Source organism: Lathyrus oleraceus, chromosome 4 (assembly GCF_024323335.1).
Source record: "Lathyrus oleraceus cultivar Zhongwan6 chromosome 4, CAAS_Psat_ZW6_1.0, whole genome shotgun sequence".
NCBI lineage: Eukaryota > Viridiplantae > Streptophyta > Magnoliopsida > Fabales > Fabaceae > Lathyrus > Lathyrus oleraceus.
Window position 1 is genome coordinate 197,823,122 of NC_066582.1, and position 12,500 is coordinate 197,835,621.

A 12,500-nucleotide genomic window follows, 5' to 3' on the forward strand; every position below is an offset into this window, starting at 1 on the left:
GAAAAACCAAGCTCCAAAGGACAGGCATGGTTCTGCACAACTGGATTACCAAGTGACATTGTGGTTGAAGTGGATGACATGACCTTTCATCTCCACAAGGTAAGTCTAACAATATACAGAACTATTCATTTTTGTTTTATGCAATTGAAAACACAGACACAAAAACTTGGGTTATTTCTAATTATAGTAGCTACAACAAAGTGTCTCTGAAATTTGTTTTCAATACCTATTTCAGTTTCCTCTGATGTCAAAGAGTAGAAAGCTTCATGACCTGATAACCCAGCAAGAAGCTGAAGCAATAACGCATTCTACCCTCCCACGGGAGGAAGAAGATGAAGATGAAATCGTGGAAGAACAGTGTCATGTAGCGTTTACTGAGTTCCCTGGCGGCTCTGAGGCGTTTGAGATGGCGGCTAAATTCTGTTACGGTGTTAAAATGGAACTGTCACCGTCCAATGTAGCTTCACTCCGTTGCGCCGGTGAGTTTCTTGATATGACAGAAGATTACTCGGAGGATAATCTCATCTCCAAAACAGAGAAGTACATCTCACAGCATGTGCTCAAAAGCCTTGGCAATTCAATCAAAACCCTAAAATCCTGCGAGCGGTTGTTTCCTATGTCGGACGATTTGGGAATCACGGAGAGGTGCATCGATTCGGTTATCTCCAGAGCTTCATCGGCGGATCCTGCGTTGTTTGGTTGGCCTGTGAGTGAAGCCATTGCGTCTGCATCTAAACAGATACTTTGGAATGGAATTGATGATGCGGGAAGAAGAAACGGTGCCGGAGAGTCTTGGTTTGAAGATCTGGCGCTTCTACGTTTACCTCTGTTCAAGCGATTGATTCTCGCGATGAGAGATGCAGAGCTTAACCCTGAGATTATTGAGACCTGCGTAATGTATTACGCCAAGAAGTACATTCCCGGTGTTTCGAGATCAAGTCGGAAGCCATTATCATCGTCCTCGTCGGTTTTATCAGAGACGGAGCAGAAAGAGATTCTGGAAACAGTTGTTTCGAATCTTCCACACGAGAAGAATTTGAATTCATCGACGGCGACGAGGTTTCTATTCGGATTGCTGCGAACGGCGAACATACTTAACGCTTCCGAAGCATGTAGAAACTCTTTAGAGAAGAAGATAGGGTTACAGCTTGAAGAAGCCACACTCGATGATCTTCTCGTACCGAGTTATTCGTATCTGAACGAAACGCTTTACGATGTTGATTGCGTAGAGAGGATTTTATCTCATTTTCTGAATGACTTCGAAGCAAGAAACGTCGCCGTTGAAACAGTCGCAGAGGTAATCGAAGGAGGTGAAACCGCCGCGAGAACTCCGGCGATGATGCTCGTCGGGAAACTCATAGACGGATATCTCTCTGAAATAGCTTCAGACGCGAATCTCAAGCCGGAGAGATTCTACAAGTTCGCAATCTCTCTTCCAGATCAGGCAAGACTCTTCGACGATGGTCTCTACCGTGCCGTTGATGTGTATCTCAAGGTATCAATCAATTTCCGGTGACGAATTTTCATTTTACATTTTGAGAAACTGAATTTTCAGATTCAATGTTTTAACGCTAACTGCAATATTGCTGATTTACAGGCACATCCATGGCTTTCGGAATCGGATAGGGAGAAGATTTGCGGATTACTAGACTGTCAAAAGCTAACGCTAGAAGCATGCACACACGCGGCTCAAAACGAGAGACTTCCATTGCGCGCGGTGGTTCAAGTACTTTTTTTCGAGCAGTTACAGCTTCGTCACGCCATCGCCGAGACGCTGATAGCGGCGGAGACAGGTACTGAGATAGGGCGTCACTCGGCTGCGCTGGGACGTGAAGAGGAAGACGGAGGAGAACCATTACGGTTAGGGTTTGAGTCAGAGGACGTGCAGGAAGAGAACAGCACGTGGCGTGTGACGGTGAGGGAGAATCAGGTGTTGCGCTTCGATATGGATAGCATGAGGACGCGGGTGCATCAGCTGGAACGTGAGTGTTCCTCGATGAAGAGAGTGATTGAGAAGATTGAAAAGCCTGCCACACACGGCGGTGGATGGAGGGCGTCGCTGGGGAAGAAACTCGGTTGCAAGTTTAAAACTCAGGTTTGTGACTCGCATCAGTCAGCGGTTGTTGATACGCGCAAGGGACGCCAACGCAACTCGCAGCAGCAGCAACCGTCTCATCATGAATAGGCACCACGCTCAATTTCTCGCGTGAGGATCATTGTAGTTGGTAGAGTAAAACTGATACGGGTCCCACTTGTAATTGTTCATTTTCCCCTTATTTTTAAATCTCTATATAAATTTTCAATTTATCACCATCATAATTTTACTTCGGATATGGTTATTACTAATAGTGACGTTGTTAAATCTAAAACTAAAAACACGATTATACTAGTAATTTGTAAGGGAGTGTTTGACTCCTGTGCGGCAATTATTGGGACGACGAGGTTTGAAATGTCGGGGTGACCCAGCTTTTAAAGTGATGGTGATGTGGTGAGAAGCCCAAGACATGAAATTATAGAAAATGAATTATAGTGGGTGGCATGGTGGAGACAGGTAATATGTAATGGAAGTTCTAGATACTTTTTGTTCGAAGTTTATGTGATTTGTGTTGTTTGTTAGTATAGTCCTGAATCACACTCATTATTGCTTCTGATAAAAGATGGGGTTACGTCAAAGTGCTTTTTCTGAACTGGAAGCACTATTGGAGATCATGAACCGGAGAAACAGCAACAAAGGTTTCTACTACACTTTATGAGTTTGATGCGGGAATAATTGTTGCATTGCTTCCATATCTTAGCAACATTAGCCTTTCTGTGGTTAGGTTTTAGGGGGCAAGAGGAGAATGTTAGGACTCAATTAAATGGAATGAAGGATCAATTGTTATCACTTTAGGAGCACTAGTGATCTACATTTTCAATGAAGTAACACAAAAGAAGCTTCTCACAAGAATAACCTCATTTAGTTATACAATTCCCCATCCGAACATTGGCAATTTTGATTCCTTGGTCATTTTCTTCCATAATATATGGTATGCTCTAACTGAATTGATTTCCTCACATTTGCTTGAGGACTTGCTGTCATTGAGGTGTGGAGTCCTTACATTACTTCCTCCATTAACAACAACCTTGTCTTCAAGGTTGAAGTTGAGATAGTCCAAAATGCAAATTCTCCCATCTAGCATGTTGCTCATTTAAGCTACACCAAATTTGACATGGATCTAAAGCACGGATTGAGAGCCTTGAATGATGGTGTGACACTCCAAAATCAGGTTTGGTTGCAGCACTAGGCCAAGCTCAATACTAAGAAGAGAGAGTGGAACGTAAGGAAGTGTGCTCGTACCATGAAACAACTTTAATTGCTGAGACATGAAAACAATGTGAATTTTCTCTTCCAGGGGAAGTTGAACCTTGTAAGTCATGGCACCATTGCAAATAACAATAGGAAAAGGTTTAAAATATCGTAAACCCAACTTCAAATTTTAACGAAGTGCAATAGAGGTTTGTCTGTACGTGTGGAGCTTTACGAGGCTCTATTTAAAATTCCAAGGGACAACAACATTTATCTGCATAAAACTTCATATGTTGAGCCTTTTTTAAGTTACCTTGGAGATGGTGGAGAATGTCCTTTTTTTTACTCAAGTGGACTTGGTGGTGCTACTCTTGGAGCGTAGAAGTCGTGGAGAGTTTCAACCATACAAGGCAAAAAAGGGAGTCATTGATGCACTATCGTGGTTGGAGTTATACAAATGATTTTGCCCATGTTAAGTACCTAAGATACATTTCCAAACACTTGTAAAGCTTCACATTAACCATCTGTTTGAGAGGATGGTACACAAAACACATATTCAAGGTAGTCCTTTGAAGTTTGAACAAATTAGTCAAAAATTAACTAGTGAAAACCTTGTCGCGGTCTAAGACAACATAGGATAGCATTCCATGGAGTTTGATGACATTACTCATAAAATCCTCTACTAATTTATTGATATCACGATCATTTTTTAACGAGAAAAAATTGAGTATATTTCGATAAATAATCCACTACCACCACTATAAGAGTAAAACCTTAGAGTTCAGAAGGTCAATTACGAAATCCATGGAAATACCCTCCTAAACTTGTGAGGGAATTGATAACGAGTTTAGCAGTCATGCTAGTAAAGAAGTAGCCATCTTGGTTTGTTGACAGATATTGCATTGTTGGATGAAATTATGGATATCGTGGTGCATGTATGGCCAGTAGATTTGCAGGAAATGGTGTGAGTAACCCCAAAGTGACCTTCCACCGAAGAAGTATGATATTCAGTTCAAAAGGGCATCTTAGAATTTACAATCAAGGCACATTATGTAGTTTTGGAGCGGACCTCTGGGCGCGATAGGCCTAGAAGTCCCTAACTCATAAGAAATAAAGAACAAGAAGAAAAAAAACGAAGGAGAACACCTTTAACACTATATGTGAAGGATTTTTTAGAGGAGGTGGGTCGAGCTCCGTATGCAAAAGATATGCTCGCCAGGTAATGCACACCATTAATTCACACTTAAAACCTTAGTCATCTTATGTTCCCGAGGTCACATTCTCACACGAAGATATTTCTGAAATCCTATCCCATGAGGATGACCATCTAGTCATCCGTGTGCAAATGTTTAACTGGAACATAAAGCGAGTATTCATTGACCCCCAAAATATTTTGAGTGTCCTCTATTGTGACGCCTTTGAATGGTTGCAACTAGATCCTAAGCATTTTCATCCCTTTAAAGGCTCCGTAGTAGGTTTCTCAAACGAACATGTACACGACCAATGATATATCTCCATCAGCCTAACTTTTAGAGAGGGAGAGAAAGCAAAGACCATGAGACTTAAATATATATTGTGATAAATGCCTTAGCATTATACAACATAATTATAAGACTTCATGCATTCAATGTCCTGGAGGCAATCATATATATGTTTTACATCACCATGAAATATCCCTAATATAATGGGCGAGTAAGGGTTGTGAAATGAGATTGGGGAGTGGCCTAGAAATCCTATTAAGATACCTTAGAATAAAGAGGACGAAAATTACTAACAATCTGCCACCATGGCCAAACACCCGCATTATTAAATTTATAGACTTAGACCCGATTGAAGAATACTTGGAGGATAGATTGGTCCCAATTGAAGATCTTAAAGAATTTTAGACCGGACCTCAAATTTTCCAGACTATAAATCTTAGGAACCTGATTAGCTAATGTCAAAAAAAGATGCGAATATCATCGATAATCGTTATGTGTCACACCCTAAATTTTGCCCACCACTTTTTATCAGAGTTTTCTGTTGTGTCACTAGAGTTTGTAGAGACAGTTGTGTTTATCTTAGACATTGGGCCTCCGATTACATAATTTACGTTTATGTTTGAGTCATTGGTCCTTGACTGAGTTATTTTGATTCATGTGAGTCATTTTAGTTCATCTCATTCATCTGAATATGTTTGGCATCGGTCTGAGCCAAAGGTTAACCCAGTTGACTAATAGTCAAAGGGGGCCATTTTGACTTTTATCCTTTTTCTTTATTTATGTATTTCGTTTTCTTATTTTCCTTTTACCAATCAATTTTAATTATTATTATTATTATTATTATTATTATTATTATTATTTATTATTATTATTATTGTGCATTTATTTCTTAAGTTCTATTTTTATTCTATTATTATTATTTTGTTTTTGTCTTGCGTCCAAAACTCCCCAAACACACAAAATTTGTTTAGACTTGCCATTTCAATCACAGAAAAAAGAAAAAAAAACATTTGTTTCATTCATTCAAGCATAATTACATCAAAGTTGGTTTACATTACAAAGTCCATGAATATTTCCTTTTTCATACAAACTAAAATCCTAAGTCAAATCAGAATCAAGCCTAATCTGGTATCATCAAAAACTTCCTAAAAATAAAAGAACCAAATTGAATGTTAACCCTAATTTTTTTAGCTATATCAACCTAAGATATTTATAAAGAAATGAGGGGAAAGCGAAATCACATATACATAGAAATTCCAAACCGTAAGTTGATTTTTTTCAGATTGAAGAAAACCAACTACTAAACCTAGCCTGCATTGAAGCTTTGCTCCACACAGAGGTACTTCGCATACGGAGAAGAAAAATGGATAAGTCAAAGAAGCATTCAAAGAGAAATAAGGAGAAAGCATAAAGAAATAAAAATAAAAATAAAGGAGAGAGTTAACCTTTGGGGAATTCAAGGCACTCCAGGTTGGTGCCTTGTCTTGAATTCTTGATTGTCTCTGAATAAGTGTTTTTTTTTTATACTTTTGATGTTGAATAGATTTAGGGTTTTTTGTTCAATTTGTGTTTGTGATTTGATTTAGATTATTTGGAAGTGATTTATGGTTGTTTTAGTTGAATCAGAGAGGTTAGGGTTTCTTTCGATTTAAGGATTTTTGTTATGATTCAATATTTTTAAAGGTTGATTGTTGTTTAGGAGTATGGTTCGAGTGATTTAAGTTTGATTTAGAGCGATTTTGGTTGATTTTTGGTGGTTTCTGGATAGATCATGGTTTAAGTTGGAGGAAGAATATAAACATTCATCATGTTCATATGAGCATGATGAAGATTTGTAGTGGCTTATGCGTTTATGCGGCAGCTGACGATGGTTTTGAGGGTGATGTTCATAATCTGGGTTTATGCTTCTCATGTTCATGAAGAACATGAAGAGCACGGTTGAAGGTGGTGGTTTGTACGGTGGAGCTAAGGGTGGCCTGAGGTTTTAAGGTGATCATTTTTCAGAGAGAAGGGAAAGAGTTTCAAAGAAGAGAGGGAAATGGCCAAAGAGGTGAGAGAAAGAAAAGATAAAAACGAGAGAGTTCTGAGGAAGAACGGGCTTAAATACTCACTCCCCTCAAGCACTGATACTTGTCAGTTGGATCACTCAGAGCCCTTTGATCCTTCTTCCATCAGGATCTCATACATCCACGTCTACCTTAACATTTAACTATGGGCCTTTGATCTTTGATGAAATGGCCAAGCGAGTCTTATTTTATACTAATTATAGGCCCTCTGATTAATCTGAAGGCCACACCCTTTTCCCTTTAGTTTTTTTAGTTTTTTTGTCAATTGGGTTCCCTTGTGTTGGGCCTTTGATTTTGTTTGGTTTCACACCATCATGTTTTCTTATTTGCACGCCTCTGGTTTATTTTTGTTTAATCTATTTATTTTGTTTTAGATTTTTTAATTAAAAAAAAGAAAAAAAAAACAATAAATATCAAAATACCAAAAAAAAAAGTTTAATAAAAATATCAAAATAGTTCTTATTACTTTTAAATTAAATTCCCCCTTAATATATTTCTAATTAAATATGGAGGAATGAGTGAATGTATGTCCACCTGTTTTCTTAAATGATTGAGCGGTTAACGCACGCTTCGTCTGAACGATTATTTGTCTTCCACAAAAAATATTTCACAATGAATTTAAAATTAATCTCAAATCATCAAATTAACTTTTTTCCCTTGTGCATTCAAAACTAACTGTTGTTTTCATAAAAAAGAATGTTGTTTGATTCATTTCAACGCGAAATACAAACATATGTTTCAGCCTCCATAGTACGAGAATACAAGTAGATTTTTAACCACTCGAATGTGACGTAAACACTATTCTCTAAAAGAAACCAACACACAAGAATTTTATACTAAATAACTACGTAGTCTTGAGCTCCTCATCGCACTTGGAGAAACATATGAGCGAGACTCAACATCTCGTGAGATCCATTAATAAAAAAACTTAAAATTTCCCTCTTTTATAATTATCTTTTAATAAACAGAAAAGTTGCAAACATCTTTAAGGTAAGCACTTTATTTACTAAACTAATTAAAAGGTTCTCATTTAGTATAACGGATGTGAGAGGTGATAATATCTTCCCCTGACATAACCGACTCTCGAACCCGAAATTGGTTACAATGACAATGTTTTCATCTTACAAGGATTTTATCGATATTTCCCTTTAGAAATAAAACTTTAGTGGCGACTCTATAATTATTTCGAGCATTAGTACGCTAGGGTATTTTTCGCGTCGCGACAACTGGAGACTTTGTTGAGGACAATACTAGCGAGTCAAGCCTAGTCTAGTAAGTTTTAGGGAGTGTTCCTTTATTATTTGTATGATTTTCTTTGTTTTCTTACGTTTTTATTTTTATTCTTTATTTATCTTGCTTTTATATTATTGTTTTATTTTATTTTTATATATCATGCTGATTTGGGACTGCTTATTGAGAGAAGCTACATACATGAACTTGAGGAAAAGCATAAGCTAGAAAAGATGTTGTGTAGTATGCGCCAATGTGATGCACATCCCAATATGTTTTATACAAAGATTCCACCTAGAGTAGATTTGTCTGATACTTTCGTCATGAGTTGGCTAGCCCATCCTCGTGACAAGAATTTAAACATGATTCATGACTCTAGGGACCTTATTTAGGATCCATAGCAAATGTTGAACCTGGAGACCCTGTAGTATGGCTTACGAGATGCACATCTCACTAGGTCAATGTGAAGGCTCCACCTAACGGAGATTATTTGAGATTTCGCCATGAATTGGCTAGCCCATACTCGTGGTGAAGTTCCAAATGAGGTTTATGACCCTGAGTTTTATTCTTAAACAAACAAAAACCCTAGAGTTAAACTATGTAAGGGGTTGGGTAGAGAAACTTAGAATTATCCTATCGTAAGGAGTCTTTCAATATAGTTTGTTATGTTGTCCAATTACCCATACGATTCCAAATATGCAATTTCCTGAGCCCACACATGGAGTTGCATTACATTCATTAAAATAAAAACTCTCAGCATATTTTATTTCATAATATTCATTTTTTTTTGCATTTCATTCATACCTAATGCATACCATGTCATCACCCACCATATAAAATCTAGATTGTCTTCCGCGCTCATATTGAACTTATTCTCGAAAGTCATTGAATAATTTGTGCTAAGACAAGAAGCTCTGAAACACGAAGTCAGCTAATTGAAATAAAAAGTATGAGATTTTTTGATAGCCTTGAAATCTTTAATGGAAAAAATAATATCACGAACATGTGGCTGCAAGTATGGGCATCATATCGTCACTCCTTAACCATAAAATCTCAATCACCCTTCCCTTCATCATCGTCAAGGGGAAACGGGTCCAAGCGAGCTTTGACCAACTGAACCTTATAGAAAAAAAGGCGAAGCTTTGATTCTTACCACGATGGGTGGAGAGGAATTTCCACTTCCTGTGAACTCGACGCGGTAAAAAAAATTATGCCTAAAGAGAAAAAGAGCCCGCTAAGTCAAAAACCTGAAAGGTTGTGTTAGGAAAAAATGGGCATCCCGTTGGACTGAAAACTCGAAAGAGCGGCCCAAGCAAAACTTAGGGATTTAAAAAAAGGAAAAAGGATTGCAGTACGTGTAACACCGTAAACCCCAAAAACTTATATAAAAAGGTTCACTCGACAATTTAAGGTGTCATCAACGATAACCCTTCAAAAAAACATAGACATTTTAAAAATACGCAGCAGAAAAGTAAACAATATACAACACCTGTCATCGCATACTCACCTTCATTAAGGGTATAATCCCAGCGAAATGACATAAATCGCAATAATAAAACAAGTTAACTTCAATTTGGGTCTTATAAAGACTTAACATTCACAAAATGATTCAAAAAAGAGTTTCAATGTCCATTTTCAACAACTTCAAACAAATAAACATAATAATTATCAAACTTCAACAAAACAAATACGTTGACATCAACCATAATATAGAAAACATTATTCGCCCCTTAGTGTTACAGAATTAGAGCATAGTGTCTAAAGATGAAAAAAAGTGATAACTAAAGAAAATAACTCCAAGAGCTATTTCCCACTCACAGTAGCAACTATACTTCTGCGTATCTGCAAGATGTCCATGATGGACAACATCAAAGCAAATATGGTGAGAATCCACATCAATAAATTAATGGCATAAGTTGCAAGATAGAATTCAAACATTTACACAATCCACATCAATCAAACAACATCATTCTCACACCCAATCCATCATCATACACAAAACAATCACATATTCATCAATTAAATTATGCAATGAGACTCAAAACTTCAACTAGACCATATTCATGTGGTACCATATAATCACTAATTGGTTCACTCAGAAACGGAGTTCACCCTACTTGAACCCCGAATCTATCCTACTCGAATTTGGGACAGGTCATCAATCCGCCCTGCTCGGGTTGCAACTTGCCTCTTTCATCAACAACAGTGACATGATAATGAATGTCAATACACATCAATGCAACAATAACATAATATTTAAAGTCCCCTCCCGATAATAAACAAAACTTGCATTGACTCAACGATAATAATTCCCCTCCTGAACTATCATCCCACAACAACATCACATAATAAATTAATTTAATTTATGCTTATATAGTATCATGTCAACATCACAACTTACACATTCAACACAACATCATAATAAATTATTCACAATCACACAGTAGCATAATCAGTAGGATCAACACTCAACATTGTCGAACAACACTATTGATTCATGATTATTTCACCTTTATAATGACAACACATCACACATATTCATATGATTTAATCTCCATTCATTATACATGCATAATTAAACTCCTAAATCATCATCATGGGATAGTGTTTTACGTTATCTTTCCAAAGGTTCAAACTACACCTCGATCCGAGTCATGAAACTCAAGTTATGTCATTTTCAATTATGCGATTTTCCACCCGAAACAATGGATGAGTTTCAAAATAAACATAAACAGAATTTTCATACATAATAGTACACAAATTTATTACTAAAATTATCACATAACATCAATTTATCACCAAATTACATAATTTAAACAAAAATCCAACAATCTTATTAGAGGTTAAGGACTCCACATTCTATCCTTCATGCATTATACTCATTTAGGAAGAAACTTCTCCCCCTTACCTAGTTATCCTAGAAGTAATGAAGATTCTGGTTTTTGATCTCTAATTCCTCCAAGTTCTAAGTTTTTCCTCTCCTCTTAGTCTTCTAGCCTATTCCTCTCTAATTTTGTTTTCACAAAATACTCTTTGAAATCCTCCTCTAAACCTATATTATCTCCCAATTTATACAATCAAGGTAATCTAGTTAAAATTATAAACTCACCTCTTACTTACTAACATTCTCACTCCTTCTTCCCCTCTATTTCTCATAATTCTCAATTCAACCCCAAACTTTCTATTTTCCCTTTAATTAATTAAATTAAAATAATATATTATTATCTTAATTACTAAAATAATTTCTAATAATTATATCCCACTTCTACCAATCTCTAATTACTCACACAGTCTCATCTTGAGGTCACACACCTCATCATCCAAATTAATTCAATTACCACACATAATAATTATATCAGAATACAAATAAATTAATTAAAATAATAAATAAAAATTTGGGTGTTACAATACACGAGTTTTCTTCGAACAAAAAACTAAAGACAAGAAGAATCAATGACAGTCTCGCAGATGCAGCAAAAGTTGAGAACCTGGTGTTGGAAAAATTTGAATAACAATGAGACTTGTAGGATTCGGTGTTGAATCATGATAAAACATAAAGCACCTTCTTAGCCTCGACAAACCTATCAACCTCAGTCTTAGAGTGGGTAGAAAGGCCAATAAAATAATAAATCAAGCATGAGAGAGTTTCCTTAACACTAACAATCATTAGACTATCATTTTTGTTTGTAATTTATTTGTTTGTTAAATGCGACTTACTTGTAAACTTGTTATTTTTTTACGGTAATAATAATGAAATGAGCATGAATTCTTTTGGAATTAATCCTTTCGTGTTCACTCTTTTGTATACCATCAGTTTTTACTCGCAAAAAAAATATCAATGCTTTCTTCATTTCACTTTTTCCTTCACCATTTTTTGTTAACAAATGTTGGATGGAGGATGATGTAAACAAAATACCCAAACTTGCTAAAGTATTCTTTTTAATAAAACCTTGCTAACGATGTAAGAAATTGTTTCACTTCCCAAACACCAAGGAGTTAAGGAGTTAATCCCTAGTCAACCCCTTTGAGCCTAGAAGTTGGTGTTTCTTTCTATAAAAAAACCATACTTAACTAGGAGAATGGTAGTTTTTTCAGTTAGTTTAGTTATGCATTCGAATTTCAAGAGGACCATTCCATATATACACCTCCTAATAAGAGGTTCGGCCACATCTTCTTCCTCGCACACAAAATGAAGTGTTAAAGAAGTCGTGAAAGGCCAAAAAAAATTGTGGTTACTCCTCACCAACCACTTACATGGTAGTCACAACCTTTTCACCGAAAAAATAAATTATGTAGAAAATTTTCAAAAATAGAAGAAAAGACCGCCAAGTCGAGAGCCTGAAAAAACGACTTAGGATGAAAATTTGAAAGAGTGGTCCAAGAAAAAATTAGGGATAAAAAAACAACGAGAAAAAGAATCAAAAAAAGGTCACCAAA

The 12,500-nt window shown here is 36.4% G+C and overlaps 1 protein-coding gene across 1 annotated transcript in view; it reads left to right on the plus strand.

The window, feature by feature from the left end:
* LOC127074502 (BTB/POZ domain-containing protein At5g66560) overlaps nt 1-2,313 on the plus strand; it is a 2,691-nt gene extending 378 nt beyond the window's left edge. Inside the window, exons 1-3 of the mRNA XM_051015836.1 lie at nt 1-99; nt 236-1,495; nt 1,598-2,313. The exon at nt 1-99 is cut by the window's left edge and continues 378 nt beyond it. Of these exons, the coding sequence (XP_050871793.1) occupies nt 1-99; nt 236-1,495; nt 1,598-2,185 (1,947 nt within the window). The 3' untranslated portion in view covers nt 2,186-2,313. The remainder of the gene's footprint in view (nt 100-235; nt 1,496-1,597) is intronic.
* The last annotated feature ends 10,187 nt before the right edge of the window (nt 2,314-12,500 follow it).